The following is a 17147-nucleotide window of genomic DNA, read 5'->3' as shown; positions in this document are numbered from 1 at the left end:
CCCCCAGGTCCGGTCCCTGACCAACTGAGTCAGTTCCTCAGAAGTCTCACGTCTACTCTGGTTTCAGAACCAGTGTGCGTGGGTCTCCACCCTGGCTATTTGCAGGAAGTGCCTAGAACCACCCAGAACCATTCCATCAGTCAGTCTCTCCAGCTGCTGCTCGGCAGGCAGTCAGGCTCGGTTGGCACCACAAGTTGGGGGATCAGGGTTGCAAACCTAGGTTGTTGCGTATCGTGATCTTTCTGCAGACAACCATACTCGGCATTGCTGTGAGGCAGTCTTCACGGTACAGGCAGAACAGGCCCACAGGTGCACACAGCCGGCAGAGATGGGGCAGGCTTTCAAAGAGGGAAGAGACACTTTCTTGGTTGTTGCACCTACTTTAATAACAACTTCAAAAAAGGAACAACATCCATCCACTTCTTAATGTCTTTATGAACACAGAGGCTAGAGTCCCCAGCCAGCTTCTGAGGCAGCCCTGTGCATCCTGCAGGTGGCCACACTCAACCCATGCCACACCGTTTGCTTAAAGCTACAAGTCCTAGAGACGAAGAGCTGGCGAGCCAGCGCGTGAAGCTTATCAACAGCGCTTCCAGCCACATGAGCAAGCTGTGCAGATACAGGGAGGTGCATGGGTCCCTGTGGGGAAATCCTCCAGGCACATCGAAGCCTGGACATGTTTAGTGCGAGACTTGGATGAAGACCTGAGTCTACGCTGGAGCTGTAGGAACCAAGGCCGGCATCAGCTGCTTCATAAGGATCTGATAGACGGAGTCTCGCTCTGTCGCCCGGGCTGGAGTGTAGTCAGTGGCGCCATCTCAGCTCACTGCAACCTCCGCCTCCTGGGCTCAAGCGATCCTCCTGGCTCAGCCTTGAGTAGCTGAGACCACAGATGTGCCACCACGCCCGGCTGCTTTTTGTCTGTTTGGTAGAGATGGGGTTTCACCGTGTTGCCCAGACTGCTCTGCAACTTCTGAGCTAGAGCAATCTGTCTGCCTGAGCCTCCCAAAATGCTGGGATTACAGGCATGAGCCACCATGCTGGCCTGATACGGTTCCTTGTTTTAAAGTGCATCATTCAAAAAGCAAACTACCCAATTCCCTTTTAAATATGAATACAATACAAACTCAGAATCCAGAGAGTTGTAAAACTTGTGTGCAAAGAACTGTCAAGGTGACTTTCTCAAATTAATAAATTGTTTTAAAATGATTTTCTGTAAAGCTTTCTGGGTCTGGGAAACAGACCTGAAGTATTAACACAACTTGGGTTAATTGTGGAAAAAGTGTCACTTCAGGTCACCCATTTCCAAAAGAGCAGCGGGTCACCAAGGGGCCCACAGGCGCAGATCGGTCTCAATCAACAGGTCTGCTGGCTGCTTTTGGATGAGCTGAAGTAAAAATGGATTACATTCTAAAATACAAAATTGGACACCAAGTGTAAACATACTTGCAACTGCAGGCACTCGAGATACCAGGTGCCTCCATTTTCAGCAACCTATGCAAGCGCTAAGGGACGTGCTATGGGTCCCGCGTGCTGGGGCAGCTGGGGTGGGAAAAACCACGAGAAGCCAAATAGATACTTGAGGAAAACACCAGAACTGAAGTTACAGAGAATAAAATACCAGCAGCACAGGGACAGTGAGTCTTTTGGCTTTTGTCTGTAGCTTATATGAGCAGAGTCCAATATCCAATTAAATAGATAGAATTCACTTTACTATTCTAATTGTGCTGAGATCCCTAAAGGTAAAAGACCCCCATCTTTCCAGCAGCAGCAGGGCAGCATGAAGACTGCCAGGCCTCCTGGTCCCCCAGCCCCACATCCCTTGGCCTTCTGGGGAGGGGGAGGGGCTCCCAGAACGCAGCGGCTAAAAGCCTATTTTGCCCCTGGTCATGGAGTAGCCCAGTTTCGCCTCGTTGTTAATGAAGGACATGAGTCCCACGTAGGTCTCGATGAGCAGGGGGCGCTCCAGGATCAGCACGCCATTCGTCTGTCCTGGCAAAGGGCTTTCTTTTTGGGCTTTTTTGACAGCTTGGATTAACAGAGCCTTGAAGCTTTCCAACTTTAAAGAGAGAAAAACATGGAGCTTTAACTGTCAGGCAAGATAAGAGCATCTATTACTTGAAAAAATTAGCATTCTGAGACACTTAAATCCCTCCAAATGCCACCTATCTCTTCGTCCCTTCACTTGAAAGGGCTGCCTCTGCCACATCCTGGGGGTCCCTCAACTCTCGTCCCCACGGAGCTCTCTAGGTGTGTGGAACTTACCACCATGCTGTCCTGTGGCCAATGGCAGCCAGCACCTGCAGAACCCTTCCTGTATACAGGGCTGAGTGGCTTTGCCCCCACCCAACCTACCAGGTCAGTAACCAGGCTGAGGCACACAGCTGGGGAAGTGCAGGACCCCCGCCAGGCTCTGGGCTCTGCTCTAACCCCAGGCCGAGGCCTCCTCTCCTGATGCGCAGCCGCACTGGTCATCTGGCACGGCTGGGTCTGCTGCCACTCTCTGAAGCCCAGTTGGGGCCCTTCTCCACCCAGATCACCATCAGGAGGCCACATTATGGAGCTACGCTAACCAGCAGCCACTGGCCACATGGGGCTACTTTAACATAAATTAACCAGCATTTCTGAAAACTTAGGGAATCAACTCTAAAATGAGTTTCCTCTCTCACTGTTCCTAGCCACGTCTCAAGTGCTCAGCAGCTCTGCGTGGCCGCCGGACAGTGCAGACCTGAAGTGTCTCCGTGACTGCGGGGGGTGTTTCCGTGACTGCGGGGGGTGCGGCTGTTACGTGCCTGTCTTCTTACCTGGCACAGAGATGCTGTCTTCTCATCTGCGCCAGCCATCGGGTGTTCCGTGAAAGTGGCATAGGGCACGTTGGTAGACCAGGGATTCCATCTGTTTATGAAGGAAGGACGACTTTGCTTGTCCCACTGAATTCGAATCCCAAAACCTTCTCGCCTGAAAAGTCAGAAGAAATAGCCAGACTTAGCATGGCAGACCACAGTGCTCTCACAGACAATCTGACAGTCTCATCAGTTTGGAGAATATGATAGCAAAAAGCACTTTCACGTTTACAAAAAAGACCTATAACATATCACAATGGAAAACGGCTTGCGGTTTTTATTTTTATTTATTTTTATTTTTTGAGATAGAGTTTTGCTCTTGTTGCCAGGCTGGAGTGTAGTAGCCTGATCTTGGCTTACTGCATCCTCTGCCTCCTGGGTTTAAGCAATTCTCCCACCTCAGCCTCCAGAGTAGCTGGGATTACAGGCATGCACCACCATGCCCAGCTAATTTTGTATTTTTAGTGGAGACGGGGTTTCTCCATGTTGGTCAGGCTGGTCTCAAACTCCTGACCTCAGGTGATCTGCCCGCCTCGGCCTCCCAAGGTGCTGGGATTACAGGCGTGAGCCACCGCGCCTGGCCCGCTTGTGGTTTTTAATAGTAACTCCAATCTCCACTAACAATTGCTTTAAATACTGTATGTATAAATATGACAAATTAAATATATTTTGGTTATTAAATGTATTATTTTGGTAATCTTTACATGATTAAAAATTAATAAACAGGAATACTAGCTGGGCACAGTGGCTGACGTCTATAATCCCAGCACTTTGGGAGGCCAAGATGGGCAGATCTCTTGAGCCTAGGAGTTTGAGACCAGCCTGAGCAACCTAGCAAAAGCCCATGTCTACAAAAAATACAAAAATTAGCTGGGCGTGGTGGCGCACACCTGTAGTCCTAGCTACTTGGGAGGCTGAGGTGAGAGGATCACTTAAGCCTAGGAGGTGGAGGATGCAGTGAGCCAAGATTGCACCACTGGTGCCTGGGTGACAGAGTGGGACTCCGTCTCAAAAAAAAAAAAAAAGGGAATAATTATAGATTGGCTAGCCAAATGAATGAAAAGGAAGTGTAATCTTCCTTTTCCTTATGTCATATTAAATGTTGGTTAAAATTTTATTTTAGCTTCCTGAATCCCCCATCCAAACCTCTCCATCAAAAATGTAAGTTCTACAGCTTAGCTGACTGTAGTAAAGTCTAGGTTCCTCACATGTCAGAAAATTATCCTACAGCAAAAAGATCAACTCCCGAAAGCTGGCCATTAAATATTTCCAAATTTGTCTTTTAGTGGTATCTATAAATTAAAATGGGACCCTCCTTTCTCTTTAAAAAATTAGCCAGAAAAGACTTGATGTGTCATGCAATCTGTCCCTGGCTGGAGAAAAAAATGCAGAGTTTGGCCTTTTCCTGAAGACAATCCAAGTTCCTTTTTAACACATTGGGCTCTACTTCAATGCATCTTGAACTCATGTAAGTCTTTTTACTACAAGCCTAATAGCTGACTTCTGTGCCAGAATTCCTTTTAATGCACTCAGTTGCCCAGAAGTCGCTTCTTTTTAAGGAACATCCCATTGATATTTGGAGCTGGAGCCTTTATGCTTATAGATAATGACAGAGAAGACACACCACTTGGGGGGCTGATTTAAAAGGGCTGAATTGTAAGGTCCACTCTGGCGCTTAGGTCCAGTGATACTGGACTCTGAACAGACTTACTTGTTGAGCGATTTAGGGGGAAACTGGAATTCTCCGTAGGAAATGGTGTCTACTGCGTTGAGCGCGATCCGGACCACCTGCTGGCACTGGAGACTGATGAAGTCGTATTTACAGATAAGCAGGGACTGCTCCGTGACCAGCACCAGCCGCTCCTTCTCATTGTTCCAGTGATCCACCCTGTAGGCAGAGGAGGGGCTCAGTCCACACTGGACGCCGCTGTCTCGACTTAGCCAAGGCCAGCCCGCCTGGAAGGGCAGCAGGGGCGGCGCGGGGCGCCTGAGCGTGGCACAAGCACCCCGGGAAGTCCTCGCAAGGTGCTGCGCGGCGGCTCGGGGCGAGTCCCCCCACAGAGGAGAGCGCAGCCCCGGCTTACTCGGTAAGCAGCCACACTCCCTGGATCTCGCCGTCCTCCACGGGCCGCACCACCACGCGGATCTCCTCCACTGCCTGCTCGATGCTGCCGGGCTGGGCGGGTTGCGGGGTGGGGGACGGGGGCAAAGATCACAGGTCACAGGTCGCTCCCTGCGGGACCGCCCGGCGCCCGCCTCCGACCCCACCCGCCCCCATCCCTCCCCGCGCCCTCGGCCCCGGCCCCGGCCCCGGCCCCAGCCCCCGCCTCACCCGGAATACGAAGTACTCCTTGACGCGGGCGCGGCGCGTGGGGTCGTGGATGCTGAGAGGCCAGAGTGTCTGGCGCAGCGGCGTCCCTGCCCCCGGCCGCCCCCCGCACGGGCCACCGCCTGCCCCCACCTCCTCGCCGGCCGCCAGCACCGCCGTGGGGCTTGTGCCGGCCGAGTCCACTGAGTCCCGCAGTTGCAGCATCGCCGCACCCCTTACCGACCCCAACCCTGACGCCGACGCGACCGCCGTCGCCGCAGCCACCGCCACCACCCGGCCGCGCCCCCGGCCCCGCCCCCGGCCCCGCCCCGCGGACCGCCGCGATTGGCTCTGCCTTGCCGGCCCCGCCTCTTGCTCCGCCCCTTCCCGCGTCCACCGACACTCGGGATTGGCTCTCTTCCTGCCGTTTTCCGCGATTGGCTCCGCCGCGCTGCCGTTCACAATCGTTCCCGCCCCTCGCCGCGCCGGAAGCGACCGTCAAGCGCAGGCTCACTTCCTGTTTACACAACGAGAAGGGGCGGGGCCGAAGCCGGTTGCCAGGGTGTCGCGGAGCGGCTGGGAAGGAGGGGCTGGGAATCTTGGAGCCTCTTGGCCCGCGGGGAAAGCGGGTGACCCGCCCTGCAAGTGGGATGCCCCCTTCGGCCTTTTGGAGCGCAGGTGGGGGCGCGCGCGCATCGGGGGCTCGCACTGCACGGAGGGTCGCGGTGCGCCGGAGCTGAGGTTGGAGGATGCGGGGCGGCGGCCCTGGTGCACCGTAGGGGAGTTCGCACGCCGGGCAGCGATCTCCTGTCGGGACCTGGCGTTCTTCACACACGGCTTATTCGTGACGGATCCACAGAGCAATGCACTCTGAAGCGGGAGGGTAGAAAGTGCTGGAATGCGCGCCCAGGCCCAGGCTGTCGCGAGCCTTCAGCAAGCCAGTGCACACAGAGAGGGCTGCCCAGAGATCCCGGTCAGCTCTCGCAGTTCGAGGTGGAACGTGTGTTTGCCCTGCGCTAGCCCCAGCTCCCGGAGGTGCCCCCAGCGCGTGTGGAGGGGGGCGATGAACGGACCCGCAATCTGGTGGAGGCTGCGGGAAGGAGGCGCAGAGTCCAGGAGCCAGGAGGCTTCGGGCAGGACACATCCCTCTGCTCGGAGGTGAGGAAGACACACGAGGCGGGGTGCACACAGGCGAGGAGAGTGAGATGGGGGGAGAATGAGGAGTTCAGGGTACATCTGTTTACTTCAGTCAGGGAGTGGGGATGGAGCGGAGTATTGGTAAAGATGGACGGTTTAGAATCGCCGGGATGAGAAACGGGCAGGGAGCTGATCAGGGAAGGGCATGGGGATCTCTGAGCAGCTGGGAGACCCCAGGGAAGTTTGCAGTGGCGCCTCCCACGCGGCAGCTGGGGGAGTGGAAGAAACCAATGCTGGCTGGTCTAGATAGAAGAGTTTGCTGGGTAGCGGTGGTCAAAGACCAGGGAGAAAAGGGAGGCCAAGATCCTAGAGGGAGTGTTTGCCCAAGAATGGTGGAGGGCAGGGATTCTGCCCCACTTGCCAGCAGACAGGCCAGCCTGCCAAAGTTGCATGGGCGCTGGCAGAAAGACGCAATAACCCCGAGTCAGAGAGGAAAGACTACATCAGGAAACGGGCGACGCTGGTGTGCCCAGACGCATGTTGCACCACAGCGAGTGCGCTACAAAACAGGACCCTGGAGCCTGTGGACCAGTGTCGTCTTTGTCGCAGAGGGAGGCTGGCTCCCCGGCAAGGGTACCCACTGTAAGCGCAGGCCTGAGAAATGGCCCAGAAAAGAGTGGTCAGGGCAATGTGTTCTTGGCACGCCCAGCAAGACCGGCCAGAGGGACCTACGGACGAGTGTCTCCTAGCTACCTCACCAGCGGGGACCTTGAGGTCCAAGTATTCAGTCCGGTTAGAAATGGCCTTGGATCCAACAGGCGCTGGTGAGTGGGAAAATACCCCTGAGGGAGGAAGAACAGAGGCTGGGAGGGAGCTGAGTGATGTAGATGAGAAATACCTGGACAGCTGCAAGCTATGGTCAGTGATGGGCAACTGGAACCAGAGATTCCAGAGAGAGGGAGGGAGAAAGAGGGAGGAGAAGGGAGAATGAGAAAGAGAGGGAGAGAATGGCGGGGAGAAAGAGGGAGAATGAGAGAGAGAGGTAGGAGCAAGTTCTGGACGACGCCAAGGATGGAGCTGTGGTCCTGGAACCAGATGCCCAGGGAATGGGATGAAGTGACACTGGTTGGGGCCGAGGCTGCAGACTGCTGGCGGGAGCTGGCAGGACAATGAGGATTCTGAACCAGGTGCCTGAGCCTTCTGTGGATATGGGGAGTGACTTGGATGTCTATAAATTCCAGAAATGACAGGAGGGATAGATGATGGAGGGACTGTGTTTTAAACAATAAACAAATTTCACTCAGTATGGATGAGTTTCCTGGGGCTTCTGTCACAATGCACCACAATGCATCACAAACTGGTTTTAAAAACAACTGTTTTAAAAACAACAGAAATGTGTTTCCTCATAGCTCTGGAGGCCAGAGGTCCAAAATCAAGGGGTGGGCAGGGCCATGCTCCCTCTGCAGCCCTGAGAGTTGACACATGTGTTGCTCTGCCAGGCCTCCTTGGTGTCCTGGGCTTGCTCATGCACTGCTCCCATCCCTGCCTCCATCTTCACACGACCTTCTCCCGGTGAGTCTCTTCTGCAAGATCCCTGTTGGATTAGGGACCACCCTAGTGACCTCATCTTTAGTCGATCATCAGCATCTTTGACCAAATAAGGTCACTGTGTTTGTTTGTTTTCCCACTGCTATTAATACGAAGAACTTACCTGAAGCTGGCTAATTTATAAAGAAAAGAGATTTCATTGACTCACAGTTACACATGACTGGGGAGAGCTCAGGAAACTTACAATCATGGCGGAAGGCAAAGGGGAAGCAAGGCACGTCTTACATGGCGGCGGGGGTAGCGGGATGTGCCTTACTTAAACCATTAGATCTTGTGAGAACTATGACAAGAACAGCATGGGGGAAATCACCCCCATGCTCCAGTCACCTCCCACCAGGTCCCTCCCTCGACATGTGGGGATTACAATTTGAGATGAGATTTGGGTGGGGACACAGCTAAACCATATCATTCTACCCCTGGCCCCTCCTAAATCTCATGTCCTTTTTACATTTCAAAACCAATCATGCCTTCCCAACAGTCCCCCAAAGTCTTATTTCAGCATTAACTCAAAAGTCCACAGTCCAAAGTCTCATCTGAGACAAAGTCCCTTCTGCCTATGAACCTGTAAAATCAAAAACAAGTTAGTTACTTCCGAGATACAATGGAGGTACTGGCACTGGGTAAATGGTCCCATTCCAAAAGGGAGAAATTGGCCAAAACAAAGGGGCTAAAGGCCCCATGCAAGTCCAAAATCCAGTGGGGCAGTCATATCTTAAAGCTCCAAAATAATCTCCTTTGACTGCATGTCTCACATCCAGGGCCACACTGATGCAAGGGGTGGGCCTCCAAGGCCTTGGGAAGCTCCGCCCCTGAGTGCCTGCAGCTTTTCCAGGCACAGGGTGCAAGCTGTTGGTAGATCTACCATTCTGGGGTCTGGAGGACAGTGTCCCCCTTCTCACAGCTCCACTAGTCAGTGCCTGTGGGCAATAAGCCACCCCGGTGCTGAGGCAAGAGATCAAGGGCACGAGCTGTTCCAGTGTAATAAAATATATAAAATAACAAGAGTTATACTAGATATAGATCATAGATATGATTATATATAAATATCATTAATCATTAGTTTGTAGTAATTGCTCTTTATTCCAATATTATAATAATCTTTGCTCTACAATCATAACCTAGGGAAAACCAGGCCGTACAGAGATGGGAGCTGAGGGGACATGGTGAGAAGTGACCAGAAGATAAGTGTGAGCCTTCTGTCATGCCCGGACAGAGCCACCAGAGGGCTCCTTGGTCTAGCGGCAACACCAGCGTCTGGGAAGATGCCTGTTATCAAGCGGACCATGGTCTAGCGGTAGCGTCAGTGCCAAGGAAAAGCACTCGCTACTGAGCAGACCAGGAAAGGGAGTCTCCCTTTCCCCAGGGGAGTTTAGAGAAGACTCTACTCCTCCACCTCTTGTGGAGGGCCTGACATCAGTCAGGCCTGCCCACAGTTATCCGGAGGCCTAACAGTCTCCCTGTGATACTGTGCTTCAGTGGTCGTGCTCCTAGTCAACTTTCATGTTCCATCCTGTACACCTGGCTCTGCCTTCTAGATAGCAGTAGCAAAATTAGTGAAAGTATTAAAAGTCTCTGAAATACAGAAATAATGGCGTAAGCTGTCTCTCCTCTCTCTCTCTCTCTCCGCCTCAACTGCCAAACAGGGAAGGGCCCCCTGTCCAGTGGACATGTGACTCATGTGACTCATGTGACCTTACCTATCATTGGAGATGGCTCACACTCCTTACCCTGCCCTGATCTCTCATCTCTGCACATGGGGAGAAAGACCCACTGACCCTGTAGGGCTGGTCCCTACAAGTGCCCCAGTGGGGACTCTGTGTGTGGAGGCTCCCACCCCACATTTCCCCTCTGCATTGCCCTAGCAGAGGTTCTCCATGAGGGCTCTGCCCCTGCAGCAGACTTCAGCCTGGACTTCCAGGCGTTTCCATACATCCTCTGAAATCTAGGCAGAGTCTCCCAAAGTTCAACTCTTGTCTTCTGCACACCTATGGGCTCCGCCTGGGCTGTACCTTGACCCCTTTTGGCCCTGACTGGAGCTGATTTTGCCTCCAAGGCCTCTGGGCCTGTGATGGGAGGGTCTGCCGTGAAGCTCTTTGAAACATCCTGGAGACATTTCTACAGCTGATGGCTTGAATTTCTCCCCAGACAATGGGTTTTCTACCACATAGTCAGGCGGCAAATTTTCCAAACTTTTATGCCCTGCTTTGCTTTTAAACATAAGTTCCAATTTCAGATCATCTCCTTGTGAACACACATGACTGTACGCTTTCAGAAAAAGCCAGCTCACATCTCAAATGCTTTGCCGCTTAGAAATGTCTTCTGCCAGATACCCTAAATCATCTCTGTCAAATGCAAAGTTCCACGGATCTCTAGGGCAGGGACAAAATGCTCCTAGTCTCTTTGCTAAAGTATAGCTTTGCTCCAGTTTCCAGTAAGTTCCTCATCTTCGTCTGAGACCACATCAGCCTGGACATCGTCCGTATCACTATCACATTTCGGTCAGAACCATTCAACAAGTCTCTAGGAAGTTCCAAACTTTCCCACATCTTCCTGTTTTCTGAGCCCTCCAAACTGTTCCAACCTCTGCCCATTACCCAGTTCCAAAGTCACCTCCACATTTTCAGGTATCTTAATATCAGTGCCCCACTGTCCTGCTACCAATTTTCTGTATTAGTCCATTTTCACACTACTATAAAGAACTACCTGAGCCTGGGTAATTTATAAAGGAAAGAGGTTCAATTGACTCACAGTTACACCTGGCTAGGGAGGCCTCAGGAAACTTACAGTCATGGTGGAAGATGAAGGGGAAGCATGGCGGCAGGGGTGGGGTGGGGGCGGGAAGTGCCACACATTTAAACCATCAGATCTCCTGAGAACTCACTATCACTAGAACAGCAAGAGAGAAATCTGCCGCCATGATCCAATATCTTCCCACCAGGCCCCTCTCTCGACACGTGGGGAATTACAATTTGAGATGAGATTTGGGTGGGGGCATGCAGCCAAACCATACCAGTCATATCACAGGCACTGGGGTTAAGACTGGACTGTGCCTTTCTGGGGGACACATGTAATGATGTGTCACACATGTGCATGTTAGAACGTCCAGCCGGATGGCTGCTCTCTCCACACACACTGGTCGTGGGGCAGGGAAGATGGTTCGTGATTGGGGTGTGGCTGTGAGGCCCCGGGAGGGGAGCCCCTGAGTTTGTCTATTTCTTGAGGCTTTGAAGAAGCTATTTCCATTTCTGTCAGCAGGTGGCAGCATCACCCATGCGAGGCCTTCCAATCAGAGGGCACAGCTTCGTGCTGGGTGTGTATTCAAGCTCTAGATGAAGTCATTATTTATCTTCCTACCACTGGAAATCTTAGCTGGGAAGTGTGGGTTTTTAATCTTAATTTCCACATGTTATGGTTTTGCATTTTACAAAATCAGTGGGTCCTGCCTTTGCCCTCATTCTCTGATGGATATGGGAGTCAGGGGGCCATGTGCCAAAGGGCAGCCCAAGGGTGGGGTCCTCTAGGTGCCTGCACCAGCTCCCCCAGGCTGGAGGTCAGAGCACAGCCTGGAGGCTCTTCCCGCAGGCAGGGTCCTTGGCTTCCAGAGACAGCTGGGCTTTGGGGGATGCACTTTGGGCGTAGGAATGTTTCTCAGCCTCTCCCTTCTCCATGGAGCCAGGGCTGGGGCTTGGTGGGTCCCAGGGCTGTGTGCGAGGGTCGGCAGTGCTTGGGGCAGTCGTGAGTGCTCAGGTGGTGTCTTGCAGACACAGCCCTTACTCTTTGGCAAGTCATGACAGAAGCAGAAACAACTTCCACAAATAAATGCCTCTCCCTGCAGGCGGGGAAGGGGCCTTTCGGATGGGTTTGAGGAGCAAGAGCAGGCTGCGGGGAAGTAGCAGGGGTGTCATTCTTGTGCAGTTCTCAAAGGCTGAGTCGCGTTGATGGTAATTTCCTCCACCCCTGGTCTCGGGGGGTGGGCTTCCTTTGGGTGAGTGGGACCCACGAGGAGGCTGGGAGACTTCAGGTTAACTTGGGGGCCAGAAGGTCTTAAACAGAATGTTGCTGGGGACTGTGTGTCGGTTCTGGTTCTGGTCAGTGCGGCAGGCAGGGTGGGGCCCACACCGCTCTGACCTTGAGAAATGCAAGGGCTCCACTGCACGAAGCCTGCTGGACAGCAGAGCGCCCTGCCTCCCAGGCTCGGCCTTGCTGGGGATGGCGCCGGGGTGATGGGGGAGCCTCTGTCTGTTCCTGCGTGTAGGTGCTGCTAAGGTGGCCGGGGCCAGGGGCCTGCAGGGTGTCGCTGCCCCAGGGCAGGGCAGGGCAGCATCTGCTGTGGAGGCCCCTCTCCTCTCTGGGCTGGGGGCTCCCCAGGGACAGGGCCTGAGGTGCCTCACTCAGGAGTTTCCTGCAGTGCTGTAACAAGTGGCTGAGGGCCGGGCCAGCCTGTCTCTCTCCCAGCCTCTGGCAGCTCCAGCAACCCCTGGTTCCCCTTGGGTTGTGGACACATCGCCGTGGTCTCTTCACGCTGTGCTCTCCCTGTGGCTCTGTCTCAAATCTCCCTCTGCTTTCTCTTACAAGGATACCTGTCCGAGGATTTACAGCCTGTCGGGAAAATCCAAGATGCTCTCATCCGGAGATCCTTTACTTGATTATATCTGCAAACACCTTTTTTTCTTTCCCAGTTTAATTTATTTTTTCTTCAAATTTTGTTTTAAGTTCAGGGGTCCATGTGCAGGATGTGCAGGTTTGTGACACAGGTAAATGTGTGCCGTGCTGGTTTGCTGCACAGGTCAGCCGTCACCTGGTTATTCAGCCCAGCATCCATTAGCTCTTCTTCCTGATGCTCTCCCTCCCCACCGCCCCTCCACAGGCCCCAGCGAGTGCTGTTCCCCACATGTGTCCATGTGTTCTCATCATTCAGCTCCCACTCATAAGTGAGAACATGGGGCAACACCCTTTTTTCAAATCAGGTCACATTCACAGGAGCTGGTGGCAGGGGAGGATGTGGGCCAGTGTCTTTGGAGGCCACTCTTCAACCCACTAGGCTGTGTCCTGAGCTGCTAGCATGGTGGCAGGAGTAGGTGCAGTTTTCCATCTGAGTGTCAGCGCCTGGTCTGAAACACCTTCATATTTCCAGACCTAGCTCCATCCTGATGCTGCCCCCGAGGTTGGAGGGAGGGATGGCAGGAGCCGGGGGTGGGAGGGCGGGCAGTTGTGGGGGCCTGCATGGCGCAGCCCAGGCCTGTGTGTCTGGGGTGGGAGGGTTAGAGGGAGGGATGGCGGGAGCGGAGTGTAGAGGCGGAAGCCTGCATGCCACAGCCCAGGCCTATGTGTCTGGCCACTGTCTGGTCCTCAGAACAGCAGCTGTGCTTGCTGGTACCATGGTTCAAACGCTGAGCAGGAACCGGAACTGGAGGCTGCCCCTCTGCTGTCTCCGTTGTCACTCAGGAGGACACAGGCACAGAACCAGGAAGGAAGACATCCCGGCCAGGTGGCAGTTGGGACAGGGGGGTTCTGACCAGGCCATCTGCTCTGGGATTCCCATTCTCCCCCGCTATGCTTGGGTACACATCACACAGCCCACCTTAGGTATGCCACAGATGGATCTTTTCACTTTACTTTCTCTTTTGGGGCAAATTCAGAGGCTTAGAAATGAATTCAGAGTCGGCTACCCAAAGGCTGGCCAGAGACTCAGTGACATATTTGGTGCAGGGTTTCTGGTGTGATCCTTTGCTATCTGGAGAGCCTCCCACCCCGTCTGTCACCCCCGGCCTCCCACCCGCTCTCTCACGCCCGTCTCTGGCCATCACCTGCACATGCTGGATTTTGCTGGATTTTGTGGTCGTCTCACACTGGGGGTGCTGGCACAGACCGGTGCGGTACGGGGCAGTGGTTGGTATTGAGGTGAGGACTGCTGTGGGCGCCTTGCATCTGAGGGTCAGAAAACGCCTTTAGCATCAATGACTTTGCTCACTCTCCTGTCAGGAGAAATGTCTGTGAAAATTCAGAAAAGACACTGGATTATTTTTTTGGATTGACAGAAATGTTCGTTCAGGGAGCTTTCAGGGATGTTTTGCATTTGTCTCTGTGGGACTCTCAGCTCTGGAAGGATTAAAGTCAGGCTGCAAGGAAGGAGCGTGCAACCACCAGCCCGCGGACCGGACACGGGGAGCAGTTTGCTTTGGAAATTAGTGCCTTGAGTTATCCACTGAGCTGCTGGTTTGATTCTTCTTTCTCCCTCCGTTATTTCTCCTCCATCCAAAGGCTGTTTTTATTATTTCCAGCAGAGAATGAGACAAAAACATGGAAAGGTAGTGTCTTTTGGTAATGCTTTTCAGGCAAGCTAGAGGAATTGTTTGCCAGATTTAAAAATGGAAGAAATGGAAGCCTGTCCACTTCTCGTGTCTGTTGGGGAGAGGCTCTGAGCCAAGCCCAATTCTGCGTGTAACCCAGGAATGGTGGCCTGGGTGCCCCACCAGGCCTGAGGCATTCGAGGGCAGGTGGGATAAAGAGGGGAGAAGCGGGAGGGCTGAGCCCCCTGGATAGGGCAGGGGTAGGGAGGCTGGGACCAGGTGGGTGGGGCCCACACCCGGGCTTCCATGCCAGGTGCCGTGGCTCAGGGCCCTCTTGCAGGCCTGGGTGCGGGCATCTACATTTGGGGTCTAATATAGACCTCCATTCGGCTTGCTTCCCACCTGGTGCCTTCCCAAGAACACGCAGGGCTGTGATGACTCATCGGGTCTGTACTTCCTAAGTGGAGTTGGCAAACCTAACAGTGGAATTGGGATGTTTGGCTACGATTTCCTGAAAGGTGTTTAGGATGGAACTTGGTCTGGGAGCTGAGGCCTGAGCTGCAGCTGTAACCCAACGGGTCTCTGAAGCCATGGGAAGCCCCCACTCGGAAAGAGGACCAGAGGGAGGCCAGTGGGTCCAGCCACGGGACCAGTGGGTTCTAATACCTGCACTCTGCACCAGGGGGCAGTGCCCCGCAACAGTCTCTGCAGCGACCCTTTCTCTCCTTTGCCTCCTCAGGAGTCAGAAAGTGCACCCCCTGCTGCGATCCCTGCCCTTCCCAAAGTTTGATGACTCTGAAAATGTCCATTTTTCTCCATGCATACATTTAAGGCAACTGCAATGAGAAGTCCAACGCAACTTTGAAGGGACTGGGCAAAGTGACTCCAAAATTCATTTGGAAGAACGACGGATGGGAATTACCAGTATAATTTTCAGGGGAAAGATGAGAGTAGTGGGGGGGTACTGGCTGTGCCGTTGTTTAGACAAGCTCCCAGTAAGCTGTCATGAGAATCAACATGGCAGGCCCTTCTGTCTCATCCTGGGAACGCAGGGCAAAGAGGTAAAACTCTCTGGGGCTGAGTTAAGACCCAGTGGAAATACCCAGAGACAGAGTCTGTTTGTGATGAGTTCGGGATGAAGAAGCTGCCTCGCATGAGTGGAAGGAGCTGGGCTGGCTGATGGTGCCTGAACCACTGGCTAACCAGGGAGATTCCTCCTTCACAGCGGACAGCAGAATAAATGCTGAGGGAAATAAATACATAAATGCAATGGAAGCGACAAAAAAGAATAAACATCAGTGAACCTTCTAAGCTTAGTGCTTACTTCTAAGCAATGGAGGGAACTGCAGAGAAACAACTGCGTACATGAAATTCGAAGCTTATATAGTCTGACAACCTCAGTAACCATATTAAAACCAAAACTACAGACTGGGAAAATGTTTGCAGTAACTGTCCCACAGACTGTCACTTTATTATGAAAATGGACAAAGATCATTCTTGGAGAATATTTACTGTGCTCTGCGTAGTTTATTTTTTGCTACAAAAGAAACCTTCTCTACCATAAGTTCAATCTGCATATAGAAGTGTATTAAACACACAAGCCAGGCTGATGCCTGTTTTCACATATCAAGTCTAGGCACCCTCTTTGGCGCTCGGCTGTCTTGTGGGCAGGAAGACACACTTTGGGACTGAGACGGTCACATGTCTGAGTGACACCCATGCCCTCCAGTACCAGGCTGGGCAGAGGACCTGGGCTTTGGGTGGAGGGGGTGAGATGTAGGGGCACAGACAGCCTCAGGGGCCTGCCTGTCAGAGAAGTGAGCTCTCTGCTGTGCCTGAGAATGAGAGTTCTGTCTAGGGACGAGCGAGCGCAGTGGGGGAAGACCACAGACCTCCCCACTGGATTGCCCCCATCACCCTGAATGGCGTGGGAAAAAGCTATGCACAGCCTGGGAGGGTGCGGCAGGTGTCCTGACCACAGGGATTTCCAGCAGGAAGGACATGTCCCCTTCCTGCCTGCCTCCCCACCTGGGGCCTGCCCAGGACTCTTCCCCCAGCTGCTCAACACAGTGCCTGGGACAGGGGAGTGCATAGCGGCAGGGTTCTGCAGGGCCAGCAGAGGTCATGCTTCAGGGCCCTAGAAATGCACACATGAGGTCGAGTATTTTTGTAAAATAACTTACTTTTATATGATTTTTCTTCCAGAGGGCCCCTCATTTTATACGTTTCAGGCTGCTCGAAACCTGAACCCTCCCCTGCCCAGAGACCTCCTTTTGAACCCACAGGATCCACCCAAATTCTTTCCTTCTTCCTCTGATAAGCTGGAGAATGTTCTCAAACATCCTCCTCCACCCCCTTCCCAGGGCCGGCTGGAATTCAGCAGAGAAGCTGGTAAACTTTTTCAAGGTGTTAATTCATTCACTTGACACACACTTGTTGACCACCCATGCGTGCCACGCCAGCTCTCAAACAGCAGGGATCAGATGTAAAGATGGGGAAGCCATTCCACAGCTCTCAGGGTGGGGGAGACAATCACGGGCTTGCATCTCCACCCAAGGACAGGGCCCAGCACAGAAATGGGGCACTGGGGAGGTTTTCTTGGGTGCAGGCTCTTGGGAGACCAGGAGGAAAGTAGCCCCCAAACCCAGGCTTGGGGCAGCCCCTGCAGCTGAGATCCTGGGAAGGGTGGTCAGTGGCGCTGGGTGAGAGGCAGAATTGAGAGCCCCGTAGGACGGACTAGGCAGTGTTTGGAGCATCAGCAATGGGGGCACCAACTGGTAGTTGGGGTTTTAGAAGACAGTGAACTAGCTCACCTCTTGGGGATTCCTGGCTATTTTGTGCCTGTCAATGTTTGTTGTTGTTGTTTATAAGCAGCAGATTACAGGGTTAGTCGAAGCTCCCCAGAGCCAGACCCCTATGTTCAGTTCCCGGATCTGCAGTTCACAAGCTGGGTGATTTGGG

At 53.3% G+C, this 17147-nt stretch overlaps 1 protein-coding gene and 1 pseudogene across 1 annotated transcript; one reads left to right on the top strand and one right to left on the bottom strand.

Annotated features, from left to right (window-relative positions):
• Positions 1 to 360: 360 nt before the first annotated feature.
• On the bottom strand, positions 361 to 5488 carry TPRG1L (tumor protein p63 regulated 1 like). Its single transcript, XM_003278409.3, has 5 exons — positions 5176 to 5488; positions 4928 to 5019; positions 4555 to 4731; positions 2805 to 2958; positions 361 to 2059 (listed from the first exon to the last, which is right to left on the bottom strand). Exons 1-5 carry the CDS (start codon positions 5374 to 5376, stop codon positions 1865 to 1867), a joined length of 819 nt encoding a protein of 272 aa, XP_003278457.2. The 5' UTR covers positions 5377 to 5488; the 3' UTR covers positions 361 to 1864.
• Positions 5489 to 6227: 739 nt separating this feature from the next.
• LOC115833058 lies at positions 6228 to 7118 on the top strand (annotated as a pseudogene).
• The last annotated feature ends 10029 nt before the right edge of the window (positions 7119 to 17147 follow it).

The sequence above is a fragment of the Nomascus leucogenys genome, chromosome 24, assembly GCF_006542625.1.
Source record: "Nomascus leucogenys isolate Asia chromosome 24, Asia_NLE_v1, whole genome shotgun sequence".
Classification (NCBI taxonomy): Eukaryota; Metazoa; Chordata; class Mammalia; order Primates; family Hylobatidae; genus Nomascus; species Nomascus leucogenys.
This window is presented reverse-complemented; position numbering and strand designations above follow the sequence as displayed.

Bases quoted from the DNA above. Each gene is read 5' to 3' on its own strand.
- TPRG1L (XM_003278409.3), bottom strand. From the start codon at position 5,376: ATGCTGCAACTGCGGGACTCAGTGGACTCGGCCGGCACAAGCCCCACG. The intron at 2,959-4,554 runs GTAAGTCTGTTC...CTGACTTTTCAG, and splicing joins CCCCCTAAATCGCTCAACAA to GCGAGAAGGTTTTGGGATTC. The intron at 2,060-2,804 runs GTAAGAAGACAG...CTCTCTTTAAAG, and splicing joins AGACAGCATCTCTGTGCCAG to TTGGAAAGCTTCAAGGCTCT.